This window comes from Poecilia mexicana, unplaced genomic scaffold (assembly GCF_051168715.1).
Source record: "Poecilia mexicana isolate PSO_F unplaced genomic scaffold, ASM5116871v1 scaffold_23, whole genome shotgun sequence".
Classification (NCBI taxonomy): Eukaryota; Metazoa; Chordata; class Actinopteri; order Cyprinodontiformes; family Poeciliidae; genus Poecilia; species Poecilia mexicana.
The window spans coordinates 12,591,400-12,610,797 of NW_028263392.1; the positions used below are offsets into that span (position 1 = coordinate 12,591,400).

A 19,398-nucleotide genomic window follows, 5' to 3' on the forward strand; every position below is an offset into this window, starting at 1 on the left:
TTTATATTTATAATCCTCTGACTGCCTATCATCAAACTGATCAAAACACAAGGTGATAATCAGCCAAACAGAATGACACTGACTTCACAGCAAACACCCACAGTCTATTTTCATGACACACACAAACGATGACGGGTTATAAATACTGTCATTAAGCAGAAACCCAAAATTAAGCAAGTTTCAAATTACAAACTGGGGGTATAGAACGTCTTTTATCGTAATAAACGGGTTTTTTAAATACAGTGATATGTATTTTTTTAAACTTATTTTACTGATGCTTTTAATTAAATAACAGTTTTGTATCACAAAGGGAAATTAAAATTGAAGTATCTTCAAAGAGAAGTTGCAGATGGTGGAAAGGTCTCCAAAAGCAGCCCGTCTCGCAGCGTATCTTAAGAAGCATCTGACTGAAGACAGTCGCTATCAGCTCATCATCCAGGGACAGAGATGATATTTCACAGTAAGAGCTGTTACTTCTAATCCACCTCATTTGCTTTTACAGCTACTCTTTACATCTCTCTTTTCCAAAGTAAAAAAAAATCTATTGTATTATCACTGATGATGGAAATTCAATGCAGTTCATTCCACTAAAAACTGAAAAACTTCAACTTGCATTTATTGTTTAGAGACACAAGTTGATTTCAGCTAAAGTAATAAGTCCAATGAGGCTGTGGCTCCACTAAACACCTCAGCAGAACCACAGGATCACTTTCACTGCACTCATTGCACAAAGATGCTCTGAAACAAAATACCTGAAACAACACTTTGATAAAACCTTGGAGATCAAATAATGCTCAAAATATCAGGGCTGCAAATAATTATTCTAATAATCGATTATTCTGAAGATTAATCGGATAAATTGCCACATTCTGCAGATTTTCATTTAGCTACTTAAGCTTTAATGCAAGTAAGCTAAATTAAATTCTGTTTTTAAGTAAGAAAATGAACATCTATTACCTAAAATACAATATTCCTGTAGTGAACGCTTGATCATTTGTAGCTAAGAATGCAGCTGCAGCTAAAAGGAAATACCTCTAGCATCAACATGTGAAAAGCTCCAATTATTAATTGACTAATTTGCTAACCAATTAGTAATTGGATAACAAAAGGTGCTTAATAGTATATTTATTTTGCTAAGTTTGAACCAGAAAAAGGTAAAACTCTCACTTGAGAAATTCTGGGTTGAACATATTTACAGACAAAAAGTGTTTAGTGTGTATATTGATCGTTTTTGGCTTGATTATTGCTCTGAGTATGTTATTCTTTCAGCAAACGGCTGTTTTATTTAAAGTCTGTTCAATTAATCATTACTAAATTAGTTTACGATTATTTCAATAACCGATTAATCACAATTAAAGCGTTTAATCGTTTCGGCCTGCAACATATTGTGCAAAATTGAAGCACTTCATCATGCTTAAATAAATTGTCTCTCACTTCCTGTGGATCTGTGTAATTTTTCATTGTTCTACTTTCACTCTCCTCTGCACACATCAAAGCGAGCAGCAGACCACCTCAAAGACGGCGGCTGCGGTTTGGTGATAATGGCAGCCTGGAGATCACAGCCGCTCAAACTGCTCCCAGATGAGCTCCGAGCTGCAGAGCAGGAGGAGATAGAATCGCTTAGGGAGCGCGGTGGCAGCCCAACAGCGCTTCAATCCTTTTGCTTCATGTCACATGAAGATCGTTTCCTTTGGGATCAGGTTCTAGTTCCAGCAATCATCTGTGTTTGGGGAATTATCTGATTACCTGTCACGGGAAGCATCAACGTGACCTTGAACCAAATAAAAATACAGCAGAAGATGATAAGAAACCTCCCTGAAACTAAAGCTGCTAATGAGCTGAGAACAACATCAACATGGTCTTTTATTAAAGGACTCATAAACATCTGTTTTATGTCAGAATCAAATTTACTTCTTTCTGTTTTTTTCCTGTTTTAGAGTCAGAATACAACATTGATTTATGTTGAGTTTTCTGCAAAAACAGGCATTTAATTCAGAACAAAGATGGAGGAAACCAAATCAACCCACCAGCTCTGCTCAGTCCGGTTTACTCCCCTAAACCAGGGTGTTCAAACTGTGGTTCGGGGTCCATTTGTGGCCCTTCGGCTGATTTTGTGGGGCTCCCAACTGCTGTTCAAGAATGATACAAATCTGGCCTGTACAGCTTCAGATGGAGACTTTTTATTTTTAATCTGGGTAAAATTGTTACTGAGAAAAATATCTTTTAATGAAAAAATGTTAAGTATGACACAAATTATTTGTCTTTTTATAACCAAACATTTACGGTAAGTGGAAGCTTTTACTGGAAAGGCGACTTTTCTTGGCCTGTGGGTAGTTCTGACTTGACAATTTTGGTCCACATGACAAAAAGTTTGGACACTATTGAGTTTATTTGGTTCTCCCACTCCTGGCTTCTCAGTAGAGTTCCTCTTTTGCAGATAATAATCCTAAACTAAGCCGTGTTTAGGCGCAATTTATCATCAACCGAGTCCTGACAAACACTGTTCTCCATGACGCAGGTAGTTCTTTTCAAAGGCAGATTTATCTTATTATAAAACAACACACTGCTCTGTGAAGGAGCAGAGTGTGTGTGTGTGTGTGTGTGTGTGTGTGTGCGTGTGTGTGTGTGTGTGTGTGTGTGTGCATGCCTAAAGGCCTCTGGGTCTGTTTTAGAAGATAGTGAAGGCCACACAAAGAACAGGAGAGGCAGAGTCTAATAAAATCCTGAGAATAAAGGAAAAGCGGCGTTTCACATCACAATGATGCAATGAATCTCAAAAAGGAACTCTGACTTGAGCTTTAAAATATTACAAAAGCAGTCAGGAGATTTGGACCCAAAACCCGAAAAGTTAGCCTAATCATGAGACTAAACATGTTACACGCTTTGCATCCAGCAGCTGTTATTCTTGAGCTCAAAACCACAAAAATCATGATCCAGTCAGTAGGATCCAACCTCAGACCAGACTGAGTGAAACTTCACAGCAATATTTTCTTTTAGTTTTCCATATTTAAGTTCTGATAAATACTTTTTAGGAAATTCCAGGCTTTTCCAGACTCTGTAAAAACCTGGGTTTTGTTGTTGCAAAGCAAACTGAAAACAGAGAGGAAGTGAAGTTTCAGGAAGTAAGAAATCAGGTCAAAGTTGGGCAAAGGAAGGAAATCTAGTGATGGAAAAACATGGGAATGACTTTCAGTAAAAAAAAAAACTAAAAACTAAAATACAGTAAAATCAGCAGTTCTACCCACTGGTTACATCTAAATATGAAATGCCTAAAGTGATGCTTTAAAAAAAAAAAACATTTACTAACATTTTTTTGTAAGTAAGTATATGGAAAAAGAAAGCAAAAATTGTTCCCAATGTTCAAAATTCTGAATACCAGCTCATACTGTTAATAAAAAGAATTTAAAAATATGCATATATATGGTTTTCTTTTAAAACATGGTTCAAATTTGTGCTTTAATGGTGCACAAATAACCATTTAAGTGATCAATTGGTTAGAAATTATCCAAAAGTTAAATATTTAGTAGTAAGACAAGCTTTTTCGTAAGAATAAGAGATTTTTCATTTTTCATTTGGCAAACATAAAAATGTCTCCAGTAGGTCAAGCAGTGACGCCATGAAGCTGTTTTTAGAGAATAAATGAATTAAGAGAGATGAGCTTGCCACCACAACGGCAGTCAGCCTGTCTTCAGAGTGGCCTTCCAGATAAAAACTAAGAGGCAATTTTCCCACAGCAGCAGATGAGGAAGTTAACGTCCAAACACCGCGACTCTGCTGTAACTCCAGCTGGGATTCTAAAGAAATTTCTAACTCAGCCTGACTAACATAAATGAGCGTAATGATGCAGAAAAGACCGGTCTGACAGGACACAAAGTGATTGTGACAACAAACGGAAAGGAGAGCTGAACACCAGCAGAGAGGCACAGGCTGCAGCCAGGTACCAACAATGAAGCATAAACCAACAGGCAGAGGAAGCGAGCGCTAAACAGCAGCGGAGGATCCGCAAACAAATCCTTTATCTCACTCTGTCAAGCACACAATGATGTCAGGCGTCCTGGACCCATTTGAAAGGCAAACACGGGCTGGATGCAGCTCAGGAGGAATTACTACTTCCTCTAAAGAAATACATCCGACTGAACTCTGTACCTGAAACCAAGTCCTGCTCCTGAAGTCATGAGCTGCTTTGGAAGCAGAAAAAGTCGATCCAGAGGGAGTAATGGGAATTATTTCAGCAATATGACAATGTTAAACTGGAATGTTTTGATAACAAAATTAAAATAAACCACAAGTTATAACAGATGCTAACGTCTATAATGATTACTAGCTTTTTCTTTTGACTGAACTCACAGTTTGATTTTGTGAATTATGTTTTTAAAAGTGCAAATCTAAAGCTAGCATGTTTACATTTAGTTTTAATATGACTTGTTGGTAATATGGAGTTCCAGTTAATCATTTGTGAACAAAATCTATGTGACTGGCACGTTGTACACATTTTTTTTTATCAAACTATTTAAGCCTTTTTATACAATATGTGAAGTACTTTAAACATTGTACTTGAGGAGTTTAAGTTAAAACATATTTACCAATTAAAGCAGTTTTTATCTTAAATGCAAAATGTGTGTGTATGGCAAATGACCATATGGTAAATGGTCTTTTGTTGCGTCTCTATGTTCCAGCTAACGACTAACCGATTATAAAATTAGTTGATTATTTCCAAAACCGATTATACACGATTAGTACGATTAATTATTTCAGGCCTAATATATTTTGTATAGTTTTGTATTAATTACTGCTCTGAATGTGTTTTCTCTGTGAAGTGCCTTCTTTTGACTCTGTATACTCCAGTTAATCAATTGATTACTAAAGTATTTCGACAATCACGATTAATAGTTTTAAAATGAACGGTGCTCCTGGATTGTCTGATTTGCAAATGCCAGAAATAAGTTGAAGTCACATTACACAGAAAAATCCATGAATACTGAGCTATTATTGGTTGGGATCCACTCTACTTAAAGGAAGGCTATCTGATGATGATACATTACCTCCCTGTTCCACAAAATGGTAAATAAACAGTAATATTCAACTTACTGGTTTCATTCAGTTCAAAAAATAAGCAAATCATTTTTAGTTTCAACTTGAAGTTGCACATTTATTCCAAAGATTCTTCATAAAGTCAAAATAATACTGTAATCTACAGCCAGAACTGGTGAGTGAAGGAAGCAGCTGCCGACATCCATCCAAACCTCAACACAATCACTGTTAGTGCAAACTGCACTACATTTTCTGTTAGCCAACACTCTGCAGTATCAAACAAACTGAGCAAGTCATCATCAGATTGTTACTGTCCAGATTAATTCATCCTAGAGGAAGCGTCCCTGCAGCAACACGGCTGCTGACGTCAGCTGCACAGTAAGCCTACAGTCTACCAGACTGAATTAAAGATGAGCTGCTGCTTCAGCTGTCCACTGCGCGCGTATGGTTGAAGCAGGGGGGGTTGGGTGGGATTAACCCGCCGTGGTTCTTCATGTGGTCAGCGTGACATTTCCAGACACAAACTGCCATTCACACGCAGACGAAGCCGTTAAATCCCCCTTAGACATGGCTGCTCTGAGTCTGCCCATCAGCTGTCAGTGCTTGTGTTTCTTTGTCAAACTTTATTAAACTTCACTTTTTCTTTCATGCAGGTACTCTAAAGTAGCCTGAATGCATGTTCTCTGTATTCACACAATAACTTCCCCATTTTATCATTTGCATGCAGACAACTGTGTGAGCAAGTCCTCTGAGTTTTAGACAATTCCTAAAGAAAATAACAGTCACACACAAAGCTGTATATAATTACTGACACACATTTTTTCTGCTTAATTAGAAGCATTTTGAAGGTTTTGTATTGTTCAGTCTAGCCCAGATTTTGCTTTTTAGACAAAAATATGTGGGTTAAAGAGATGCCCTGCAACATGACAGCTTAAAGGGGACCTATTATGCAAAACTCACATTTTGCAACTTTTTATTCTTCCAGTTGAGTCTCAACTAAAACAGTCCAAGAACTTAAAAAATATAACACCAAGCGAGGGTTTTGGCAATAAGTTAAAGTTTTTTAGTGTCTGAAATATGAGCCGTTTGAAAAACCTCCCGATTACTAAGTTATAATCCACTGGCTCTGCGCTGTTACCTAGCAACCCAACCAGAGCTCCAGCACATTTGGTCAGCTGGTTTTACGGCTGCATAACAGCTACTAGAAAAGTGTTTTTTTATTGTTACTTACTCTTCAGAAACCACTTGTTGCATACTTGGTGGTTGTGCAGGAGGCTCAACTAATGCTTTTCAAAGATGTACGGTTGTATAACTGCTGATCTGTTTGCAGCCATTTTTACTGTAAATGAGTCTGGAGGCGTGATCAGCAGCAGCTTATTTGGATTTAAAGTGACAGAGTCCCTAAAACGGCTCAAAATAAGCAAAACTGACCAGATGAAAATCTTATTAAAGAATAATTTTATGCAAAAAAAAAATCTAATGAATATGTTTTGTGTAGCTCATAGACCTGCCTTAATTTGTTCAAGAAACATAATTGGTCACCTTTGACCTGCTGATAAGCATTTGGCAAGAAGTCATTTACTAAAACCATTACCGTCTCTAAAAGAATTATACTGAACACAATAGTGAGCATAAATACACATTTAAACTGTAGCTGTCCTTCAGTTCTGCAAATATACAAGCAGTGGTTTTGTGTAGCACTGCCACACATTCTTTCCCTGGGGGCAGCTCCCCTCCAGTTGTAATTACTGTTGGCATGTGGGAAACCAGCAGCACCCCACTGCAGCTCCAGAGCCACTGTTTAAGGTCACAACCCCTCGCTGCAGCGCTGCATAGGCTGCATTGTCCATCGGCCGAAGTGCAAAGGTGAAGGGTCATGCAAGGCTGCAGGATCTGCAAGCAAGCGTCGTCTGACAGAACCAGACAAATGTGAAGTGGGCAGAGAGAGGATGAATGGCTTGATTCTGCTACAGTATGCTGAGCTGTCAGGGAGGGGAACAAACCAGCTGTGTTTGCAATGCTGAAACAAGCTGGGCAACTTATGAGGAAGAGTAGCAACTCAAGGACATGCAGTACCTTGCAAGCAATTTAAAAAAAATCACATTGTGTTCCTTACAACCAATGAATGCAATACATTTGATTAACCTTAAGGCTGATTTTAGAAATAAGAGACTGAAAAACTGATACATAAGTTTGTGTTTGGCCACTTTGAGTCAAAACTTTGTATGAACACCTTTTGCTGCTCTAAGTGATGATTAATGTCCTGTTTTATGCTTTTTGTGGGTTTTTTAATGTCTAGATGTATGTATTCAAGTGTTTTATTTTTCCTTTTCCAATTCTGTTTGGTGTATTTCCATTTATAATTTTCTCGATTCCTGTAAAGAATTTGTAAGTTTTAGAAAATGTTATACAAATAAAATATTATTTATGTTTTTTGGGATATTTCTGTTCCAGATTTAGACACCTCAAACCTGATATTTACGCCAATTGTTTTGTAAAATAGCTCAAGCTCAGTCAGATTTTTAAAAGGGATTTAGGTCAATACTTTGACTGGACCACTCTAATACTTATCTGTCTCATTGTCCAATTTTCTATGGGTTTCCTCCAAGTTTTCAACTCATATTTGCCTGTATTTAACTCCATCCACCTTCCCCTCAACTCAGAACAGCCGTTATATCACCACTTGGTCACCACTGCATGATGCTGCCACCACAATGTTGCAGTTAGGATGGTTTGTTTGCCAATTAAAATACAAAGAAGTTTGTATTTGTAACAATATCTGAATGGTTTTGCAATTCAGCAGTCGGTCCAGATCTTTCTGCAACAGAATCATTATTTCTTCAGAGTGAAAACTTGCCAAACTGGGACCACTGGTCAAATTCCAGCGAAACCAAACTTGAAAAACGTGAAACCTCGTAGCGCAAATGTTCTTGTAAAACTCGCTGCCAAACCTCAGTGAAAATTAAAACTATTATGTGGTTTTACAATTAAAAGGAAGCCTATAATATAGGTAGAATACAAAAGCATTGAATATTTATAGCTATAATAATTTCAGCTTTAATCATAAGGTTTGCAGGTGGTTCTCATCTCCCTGTCAGGTGAAACCAAACTTAAACAACAAGTGGGCGGACGCTTAAAATAGTTATTTTTCATGTGTTCCCGGCATAAACTGCAACTACTTCAGAGGTTACCTTGCTGTCTGTGACTTTCCCGGTAGGTTTTTTGAAGAAAGATGTCCTGGCGGTGAAAAAGTACTCCTCGGAGTCTTCCTCCAAGCTGCTGTAGCCGCTGCTCATCGTGCTATTCCACGTCATTTGCGGGCAAAACTTCCCGACGCGGACCCGGTCGCATCAAAACTCCCCTTTTGAAATAACAGTACTAATAAAAAAAATAAAATAAAATCCCCCGAAGCTGATGTTAAAAACAAGCTCCTGACACCAGACCTGTGGGTGTCTCCGTCAACCGGTGATTCCCTCCTTTAAATCCTCTCTACTGTCTCCCAGTCGTTTCCCTTCCCCTTCTTCGGTCACTGGAATAAGTCCGCCGGTATGGCCGAAACTCGTTGAAATTGTTCCATTTTAAGACGCCAAAAACCCAACTGACTTATTTTGCGAAAAAATAGTCTTCTGAGTAAAAAATAACCTGAAATTTTAAATGTAAGAAAGGGGGGAAACCACGACAAGCTCCAATCATTCGACGTCTCTGCCCGTTTGACTGTTGAATGTGCGACTCCCCTGTGACAGCCAGCCAGCTACAGTGAAGCCCCGCCTACTACAAGAAAGAAACCAATCACCTGTCTTAAAATTTTTACTAAGCCCGCCCCATGCAAGCAACAACCAATCACGGAATTGATTACTATTTTTAAGACTGGTTAAATATTCAAAACAAAAAGGGTGTAAAAAATACACTTAAATTTAGGCTATTTTTTTCTTCAGAAAATGTATTTTCTGAAATCAAATTTTAATAGAACTGAGCTATTATTTAAATGAATTTATTACATTACATTTATTACATTATTATAAAACCACAACTCAGAAAAAATATAATAAAATAATAATAATAATAATAATAATAATAATAATAATAATAATGTTACTAGTAAACTCACTGGAAAAATTGGCAGTACAAGTATATATTCTCACATTCTAGAATCTGAAACATTTTGTTGAGAGCAATCATGAAGTGAAGGAAAATGATTAAAAAAATTTTTTAAACAAGTGAAAATCTGAAAGGAGAGGTTTCCATTTTTATTCAGCCCCATTTACTCAGGCAACCCTAAATAACATTTAGGGCAGTAGTGTCCAAAATCAGTCCTCAACAACAAGCATCTTGCATATCTTTACAAAACCTTTAGTCTATAGATGAAAAAAGCTGCTTTAATTGCAGCAAAACATGGTTCTACAAAAAGTTTATGAAGCACAAATGCTCTTGCAAGACACTCCAGATATAAAACTGTAAAAATGATACTGTGTCATAAAGGTTAGCTAAAAGATGTCCAATTATAGACAGGTAAAACTAGCCCAAAAAATTATTAAACCACAATGAAGCAGATTCTTTTCAATGTTCTTGAAAAACATTTGAAATAGGCTTCTTCAAGACGTCACTTACTTAAAAAAAAAGTGTGATTTGTATCAACAAACTGGACACAGTAACTGGATAATGACATTTTCAAATTAACTGATATTTAAAGATTCTCTTCTGGACCAAACAATGGAGAAAGTAGCAAAAATACATTCCAGTCAGTTTTGTTTTTTATTTACCATTAATAACTGAAATTTATCATGGCAGCGAATCAAAATTCTCATCACTGAAACATTTTAACAGACTACGATTGTCTTCTGAATATCGCTACCTCACATAATGTCAAATTAAATTAATAAAAGGTAAACTTGTATCAAAGGTGGTTTAAATTACATCAGGGATTTATTTATATTGAACCACGTTGTATCAAAGCCTCCTATGACATTTTTACGTAGCAACAGCTGCGGTAAATTAAAGCTGCTCCGTTTTCGGGCGTTTTTATTCATTATAGAACATGACGTTAAAGGTTCTTAGTATTAAACTGTTTGTGTAGCAACCCACCCAGCTGCAAAAAAGCCACAAAAATCAGAAAAGCAGATTCAGAATCTATGCTACATCTGCATTAAATCAGGCCTAACCCAATCTCACACATGTACACACTCATACAGCAGAGGGAGCGTTAAATGCACACGAGCACTAATTTAAAACCAGGGAGGGTAGAAAGGAGACCAAAATAAATATGCCTCGTGTGGGTCAGCCAAACCAAAATCTGGTCTTTTGAAATGCAACACAGCAGAGATCTACTCAAAACAATCAGAGTGCTCAGATCAGCATTGCTTCAGTGGACCGCCCAGCGTCCGGCGGGACACGAAAACTTCACGGGACATTCTTTCTTTAAATCATAATAATTCATAGCTTCTAGAGTATGAATCCAGGAGTTTAAGAGATTTAAAGCTCTAATTACCACAGAATAATTTTTCAGCTTAACTGTCCAAAGATTTTAAGATTGTGCACAAACACATGTCTGGAATCAGCTTCTAAACACTCCTGGTATTATTTCATTCATTAGCAGCTTTTTACTCATAAATATTCAGGAAATCCCAGTTTAGCTGAAACTACAGATGCAATCCTGATAAACTGAGAGAAGTGAATGAAGATGTGCTCATTGTGTTAATTGCTGCTCAGTGACTCTGGCCTGGAGCCAGTCGGGTTAAACATTACTCGAATTCCAGTAAAGGCAACTTTTGACTAGAAAACAATGGAGTGGATGATGACATGTTGCCCTATTGGAAAAGTCAGCATTCAGGTAGAGACAGACACTTTCCAGGAACAAACAGCAATGGTACAAGATGCTAAACACAATATCAGACCTGAGAAAACAACACATTTTACTCAGGGTTTCCCTGAGTAAAATGGCATTATAAGCCTGGAGAAATTCTAACTGGGTAAAATTGGTTTGACTAGGTCCAGGCTTTACAAAAATCAAAACAAAATTGCCACAAAATTCTGCTTTGTTTACAGTTTGTGTCAAAATTATTTTATTTTAACTGCCATTTGGTCAGAATGGCCATTTGTTGCTTTAATTCTAGAGAATAAATAGCACAGTTGATTATAAATATATGACAGGCATTTATATAATGGCCATTTTTTTAAAAATGAACTTGCCAAAAATACAGACCAATAATCTTCGACATTTCTGTAGCTGTCAGCCTGGAAACAATCTGGGATTCCCAAAACGAGATAAGGACCAATCAAATCAAATAAAAACTACAAAAAGCCTTCCTAAAGGCGCAAAGAACCATTGAGAAATAATTTATAACTTCTACTCATACTTAACATTACTACAAAGACTGAAACATAACTCAGCCATGTATTCAGAGAAGTAGTGACGAAGAGGTCTGGACATAAGAAAGCTGTTAGGAAAGATAGATGATCTGTAGCTCCTTCAGTTACACATTACACACATTCCTCCTCTGACAAACCGGTGATGTTTCCAACACAGCCTGCAGCTCCGACCTCAGACTGACGGTACACTGGGAGCTGCACCTGAGTCACCAGCCAATCACTTCCTCAAGGTTTAAGAAACCATCAGAAATTAGAGTTTTTCTGCTAATCTTTAACGTGCTGGAAGGACTTTAGTTGGAAAAATTAGACGTGGGCTGTTAAGTGTTAATCAGATAGAAACTGAGGAATTGACAGGTTCCAGAGATTTTTCACGATTTTGGGTTTCAACTGCTTATAAAAACAGAACAGGTGACTAAAAAAAGCAGTAATTTAATGTTTTTTGGTGTCTGGAAAGTGAACTTCCGAGTTGACATGACGTCGGCTCCGCCCCCTTGTGGAAGTAGAGCTGTCCTCCGACAAGCCAACTGCTATGGCAGACTAACAGACCTCAATGTGTTACCCGAAACATTTTTTGAGTCATTTTTATCTTATAAACCAACACTGAGGCAAAAACGGCAGGCAAGAAAATTCTCTAACTAGTTCTACATCAGGTCTATAAAGTTATTAGTGTGAAATAACGGAGAAATCAACGATAAAGCCCAACAGGAAGAATGATGGACACAAAGTCTGGGTGGATGTGAGGGTAAATGCAATGGGACGCTTATTTGATGCTTAGCTGTCAGTCGTGAGTCGTTAGCACGGAGCCGTGAGTCGTTAGCACTGAGCGTGAGCCATTTGTAAGGAGTCCTGAGTCATTAGCACAGAGCTATCAGTAAGTGTCGTTATGAAAAAATTGGGATGTTTACTACCAGTTACCTTCGTGGTGCTGACTAACTTGGTCGTTTCCGTCCATCAGTTTCATTCAACTGAACGTGAGGTGGGCTCCAGTCCATGATCCATTTCTTGCATTATTCCAGGCTCCTTTTTGGTTTTGGAAATGTAATAAATTGTATTCCGGAAATCATTAACCCATATTCGAAGGGCACTGCGCCGTTACCTAGCAACCCCACCAGAGTCCAGCCCGGTTACCTGGCAACCCAAGAGGAGCTCCAGAACGTTTGGTCAGTTGGTTTTAAGAAAAGTGTTTTATTGTTGACTTACTACTCAGAAACCACTTTCTGCATCTTTGTTGGTTGTGCAGCAGGCTCCACTTCTGCTTTTCAAAGATGTACGATTGTGTAACTCTGTGTTCTGCCACATTTTTATTTAAAATGTTCAGATATTTTAGAGCTCAAGAAGATTAACCGACAGCTAACCTCATATAAGTGCCATGCTCTCTTTAGGGAGATCCCAACAATCTGTTCATGTTTTTTCTCTGAAACTCTGTAAGTGTAAACAGCAAAAAATCAGAATAATTTAATGTACAGAAGGTTTTCAGGAGCAGATGTCAGCCCCTAACTGTATTTGGCTGCTTTTAAATTAAGTTTATCTAGTCTGTTGCATCTGCTGCCTGATTAAATTACCCTATATTGGCTAATTTGGAGCACATAGACGTTAAACCTTTAACTTTTTTTAAAAAGATGCATCAGTTTGGATTTCACTGGAGTGTTTTAAAGTCTAAATTCTGCTTTTTCTGGGTTACAGCAGTGAGGTTCTGTGGGAAAAGCAGTCAGCGGCTAAATGTCTGGTTAAAAATTAATCTGGTTTAAAAGCAGACAGACCTCATTGTGTCCTGGGTGATGGGACAGAAACCACCAGGTGGACATGAAGCAATAAAACAAAAACCTGGCAGTTTTCTCAACAAAACAAAGTAAAATCAAATTGCTTTTGGCTTGTGTTTCTTATTTAACGGAAACACCGCAAATGCTAAAATGTGTTTTTTTTTTCAACACTAGTGGGATATTGGCAAAGTTTTGCGCACGTTTGTAATAGAAATGCAGATTTAGAAGTTGCTCTTGCTTTTGTTTTTTGTTTTTTTATAATTTTTGCTTCACACGGTTTGTTTCTGGGTGGGTGAAATCTGAAGACTCAATTTCACTCAAGAGTTCAAACTTTAAGGCATGTATCACAGTCAATGCTGGATTTTGTTACGGGCCACGTGGGCAGTTGCCCAGGGTGGCAATAGAAAGTGGGGCAAACTAGCATCAGAAAAAAAACAAAGACAACATATCTGTCAGTTGGGCCTTGAACATGACTTGTGGCAGACTGTCCTCAATTTTACACATAAACTGGAGGTACTGGTGCACTGCACAAGGTGAATAAATGTAAATAGATAACCTGAAAATACAGTAAACATTTTCATAATTTAATCTAGAAATATATTCCCCACTCTAACCAGGTTTGTGGTTTATGCTACAAACAGACAAATGACAAACTTGCATGCCGACCCTGATGCTTAAGAGCTTACCTTGTGAGGCTCTCTGTGCTCAGGAGTATTTATTAGTGGGGAGTGGTTTCTTTTTTCAGCAGGAAGGTGTGTTTGTGGTCTAATTAAAAGGTAGGAAGGTTGGGGGTTTGAGTCCCTTACAGCTGCTTTAAAGATGGGAAACAACAGATGGGGATTTTACTCAGGGAACTCCCCCAACTTCTTTCACTTAGTTAATAATTAACACTATTTTATGCTGTAGGAATTAGACCTCATAAAACTTTGTCTTAACTGCATCAGAGAGGTCAGGTTTTTATAGCTTTAGACTTCTCAACAGGGTTTATGTTTGTTTAATTTATGTAAACAAATTAGGCATTTGATCAATCTGGAAGAGTTCAAAGCAGCAATTTTAGAAATAGTTGTAATAGTAATTAACACACGAGGAATGAAGATGTCACACCCAAATAGATTAAATAATCATAAAATAATCAAACATCAGGCTGCTGGTCCTGACTCTTCGAATAAATTCTACATAATTGAAAGACACAGTCTAGTTACAACTAAAAATATATAATTAATTCATATTTATATGAACTTATTGTACACAAAATTAACTCAATGAGAGGTTTTGTCTTTAATCCTGAATTTAATTAAAGTTTGGAAATTTACAATTCAGCCCCATTGTTGCAGAGAAAAAAAGTAAACAAAACATTTTTTTTTCTAAATTACAACTGAAGCCTTCATGTTTAACATAAAATAAATTTTTTATTTGTCTGAATTTATAGTGAGAAAAAAAAGAAAAAACAAAACTTTCCTTAATCTTTCTTCATGTTGCATGACAACCACAAATTGCTTTGATGGATTCTTTAAATGATTTTAAGAGCATTTAGAAATAAAAACCTATTTTCAAAAAAGTTTGTCAATATTACATTTACGTTCCCAACAGGAAGAACCATAAGTGGATCAGCTCCTCTGTCAGGAGATTAAATAATGGACTGAAATCTTTACAGCTTGATTTTGCATCAAATGTCTCAAATTGGCTTTAATCTGAGACATTTAACTCAATTTTATTTTTTATTTAGCACATCCGCCTGGCCTTAAATCATACTTTAGTTGAATGAGTTTTGAATTTCTGTGACGAGTCTCAGACAGACTCAGAAACTGCATAAATCAAACATGATGCATTCGGTTAGTTCAACATGAGAAGATGCCTGCAGTGTATTCTTTTTTTTTAATTTGGACTCCAATTGTGATTTCTGAACGTGTCCCAGCACACTGTGATCTACTGCAGGTTGTGCGGCCCATTATTTTACCCTGACAGACAAAACACTGAGTGTCTCATGATCAAAGAGCAGAGGAATGCTGCCGGAGGATCACATGCAGGCCCGGTGTATCGCATAATCACAGACAGAGAGCCAGAGATGCAGGATTAAACACAAACAGTTGCTGGAGAAAAAGATGCATTGGGAGTAAAGACGCATTAACGCGCGCTATAAACTGCCAACCGACTGAAACAACAGAGTAGATGTACAGCTGTAACCAGACACACACCTATATGGGCAAAAAAACACATACAGAGTTATTTTTAATCTACAGTTTAGTTGTTTTTTTTACTTCTAGAAGTGTATTTGTAAGGTCAGACACTGATGTTGGATGAGACTTTAATTCTACTTGGTTCAGGTGTCTGCCAACCAATCCACACCAAACTTTCTAAAACTCCTAAAAACAACCCCACACCTTGATCGTCCTTTCACCGAACTTTAAACTTGACACAATGGAGTCAGTTGCTGTTGTTATGGCAACCGCTAACCTCAAATTTATCCATCGGATTTCCAGACAGAAGCAGGGTTTCCAGTGACCATTTAATTGTACAAATTGGAATCAGAAAATAAAATTTGATTAATGGAAACAATTTTTTTGTATCACGAGTCACGTGATCAACAACCGAATGTTACTACTGGGAAAGACAGTGAAGAAGAAGAAAACAGGAAGTGGTAGGAGGATCATGGCGCTGCATGTTTTTTAATGATTTATTGCATGAACAAATTTATTCATGTGTGATTTTAATTTTTTTTTTCATTCAATGACAACTCAGCAATTGTGAAATTGTGGGGGGGTTTTTATGTTAGCTGAATAACAACAAATATTTGCAGACCTTTACAATGGAAACAGCTACAGAAGTTTGATTTGTCCCTCTGGAGAACAGATCTCCTCTACTCTGGTGTGTACAGGAGTCGTTTCACATCACTTCACTCAACGCTTTGATTAACACTTGGTGATGTAAGTCTGGGATGAAGCTTCTCAAACCAGTTGAGCTCTCACTTGTGTGGCCACCAGACGGTTACAACATTGACATTTGCATTTTTGTTTGTATTGCTCTTAGCTTGCGGGATTTAAATAGTGGTGCAATAGACAGTTTGTATTTTTTTTTCTATCCTATTAAATAATCAAATAACATCCAACATGGCAACCTTTGTTGAAGTGTTTTAAATTGGCCTTGAGCAATAGTTTGGCAGGATTTCTAAACATTTTAAAATCTCCATAACAACATTTTCTCCTGTAAACGAAGAAGATTGTAGAAAGAAATACTGGTAGAAATATCAGGCCATCACAGCAGATGAACAAAGTTGTTGTTTTTTTCTGCTCAGCACAGATTTTTGATGAATAAAAGCTGCAGGTCTGAACTGAAACAGCAGAAGGGAGTCTCTGCAGTAACAGCAAAACAGCATAACTCTAAGTCAAACTCACACAGACTCAACTGTGAATTATTGCCAATATAAACCTTCCCGACTCTCCCAACACAATCTTTTACTATCCTTTTTAAACGCTCTTCATCAGGAATTTCAACTTTTTGAAATCAAACTTATCAAAATATACAAACTAAGCAAATTTAACTTTATGGTTTAGTTCTTTCCCTTCTTTTGCTTTATCATAAAACACAGACGCCTTTGTATTTAAATATCTTCCTTTTGGTTTCATCTTGCTGCTTTAATCAGAAGCCTGAAAGCGTGCATTCAGCACTTTATGTTGTTGACAGCAGGGCCACGGTGCAAGAAGCCTGAATGAATGCTGAATGTGGGTCATTTACAGTGCACTCTTATCCAAGCCAGCCAGTTTCTTGGATAGAAATCACCCAACAGGATAAGGACCTGAGATAAACACAAACAAACAAATGCTGTGCAACATGACAGATAGCAGTTCACTGGGAAGTCCCACCCTGATGGGTATCTAAGTTTTCCTCTGAACTACCAACAAAAAACGGGAAAAAATACTTATTCCATTCATGAGAAGAAGAACATGCTGGATTAGAGTTTTGAGTTGACAGATCTGCAGATCTGGTTTAGACTTTTAATCCTGAGCAAGTAAACACAACTGAAAAAGACCTGAGTTGTAGATTCCCAGTAGGCAGCTTGAGAATGTTTTCAAAGAATAAATCTAAATAAGGCAGCTGAGGAGAAAGGTTAAGCATTAAATACAACTAATTGCATTGCATTAACTACTACCATGTATCTTACCATCTTTAGACTGGTTAGTTACCCATTGCTGCAAGGACTATTGTTATAGTAGCTTTAACTCGTTAAGAAATACACAAACATATTAATTATACTATGTGCTTACTTTTCTTTTAACAAAGAAATAAAAAAAGATATAACAATATAGATAACCGGAATTACACACTTTTCTAACTTCTTGTTGCCACTAGCTGTGCTACATGCTAATACTAGCTCATATATAGATGAACCCTTGAAATTCTACATTATGGACAGCAGAAAGACATAATGTTATAAAGAAGATTAAAAAAACACCATGCTCATGAAACATATTTTGTTGGGTCTTTTTTTTTTAGTTTATTTTATTTAAGTTCTATTGTTCTTTCTGTTGTAGTTATTTATGCTTTCTCTGTGCTGTTATGTAGCCTTTCTTCATTTAATTATATCAAGTTTTACTATAACTATAAATGCCTTTCATAACTCTAAGACTTCCTGCTTAATATCTTGAAAGGACACTTATGGCAACAGGAAAGCTACAGGAGTGAATGTTAATGAAAAACAATATTCTTGAAGCTAAAAGAAACGTAAGAACAGCCTAACTGCAGGATACCATTTATCAGCCAAGCTACATTCTCAGTGGTTTGGTTCACATTAATTAGACAGTGAAAAGCATCCATTAGCACACAGTGACAATGACACACATGGGGGCTCGTCTGGGATCTTAATGGATATCTTAATGCCTTTAACATTACAATTGTAAGAAAGGAAACATGACTCAACAACTGCAATAGAAGAACTTGGATTTGATGAAAACAACATTTACAAAGCTAAAAGAAAAACCATGAGCTCACCAGGTAGCAACAATTTGGCTCAAAATCAAATCTTTATAAAAGATTTGATAAATGTGGGGGCAAATAGCAATAGCTATGAAAACATAATTGTTGACAGAATCAAAATGAAATAAACACTGTATATTTACTGTTACAGAAAGATTTACAAATATATCATAACATCTCTCTGCTTCTTTACATGTTTTATCTCAGAATAACAGTTGGTGATGTTGCACATGTTAGCTCCCAAAACTGAGAAGGAAATCAGAAGAACCCATCTGCTGGTGGGTCTCTAAGCTGCAGACGGGTGTCCTGTTTCAGCTGACGATGTTAGAGCTTTGTTTGTCAGACTGAGGACTTAATCCCAGACAATCCATAAAAGATTACAGTTGAAAAGTGAGTGTTATATTTCATCTCTGTCACTCGTTCTGCTGTTATGCAAATGTATTTTCTGTTTTATTACTGTTCTTAGATAACTAATTGAAAGGTTAATTTTAATTTTGCAGTTTAAAAATTTATTCTGATTTATTGTTTGAAAATTGATCAGCAAAAGAAACTAATTCGGTGGTTTTAATTAAAGCATTGGTTTATATTATGTTATTAAATTTACTTTTTTTTACTCTAAAGGATGTCCTAGCTCTAGATGAGACAACACTTTTGTTGAAGTAGTCAAAAAATAGGAACTGGATCTTTTTAAGGACTTCAGAGTGATGCCTTTTGGAAGTTTTAAAACAGCTCACAGATTTATGCACTCTTCCTAATGACAGAGAATATTTGGTTTCTGTGGAAATGTTGGGGTCCTTCTTCAATTTGAAAACAATTTGTGGGATTTGGAAATGTTTTTCTCTCCAACACATGTTTACAAGGGATCTGTTTCACCATTAAAAGGCTATATGACCAGTTTAACGTTGGACTAGATATCTACAAGACACTAAATGCAGTTTAAATTCATGTACTAGAATGGATTTCCCAGATCTACTTCTCCCTCTCTGCGAAACAAGGCAATTCATGGTGCTTTACATGGTAATAAGATAAAGTTTTTTGGTGTCTGAAAAATCAGTTGTTTCAAAAACCTCCCGATTGCTAAGTCACATTCAGCAGGCACTGCGTTGTTACCTAGCAACCTCAGCAAAGCCCAGCCTCGTTACCTAGCAACCCAAGTGGAGCTCCAGCATGTATGGTCAGCTGGTTTTACCGTTGGAAAAGTTAAGTGTTTTGTTGTTGACTTTGTACTACTTAGAAACCACTTTCTGTTGGTTGTGCAGGAGGCTCCACT

At 37.0% G+C, this 19,398-nt stretch overlaps 1 protein-coding gene across 2 annotated transcripts in view; it reads right to left on the reverse strand.

Annotated features, from left to right (window-relative positions):
- rassf3 (Ras association domain family member 3) overlaps positions 1–19,398 on the reverse strand; it is a 53,366-nt gene that overhangs the window by 17,773 nt on the left and 16,195 nt on the right. The window contains exon 1 of one of the 2 annotated variants that reach the window (XM_088003005.1): positions 8,223–8,774. The exons of the other annotated variant lie outside the window; for it this stretch is intronic. Coding sequence (XP_087859131.1) covers positions 8,223–8,345 — 123 coding nt within the window. The 5' untranslated portion in view covers positions 8,346–8,774. Of the gene's footprint in view, positions 1–8,222; positions 8,775–19,398 lie in introns of those variants that run through there. 2 annotated transcript variants of the gene reach the window in all.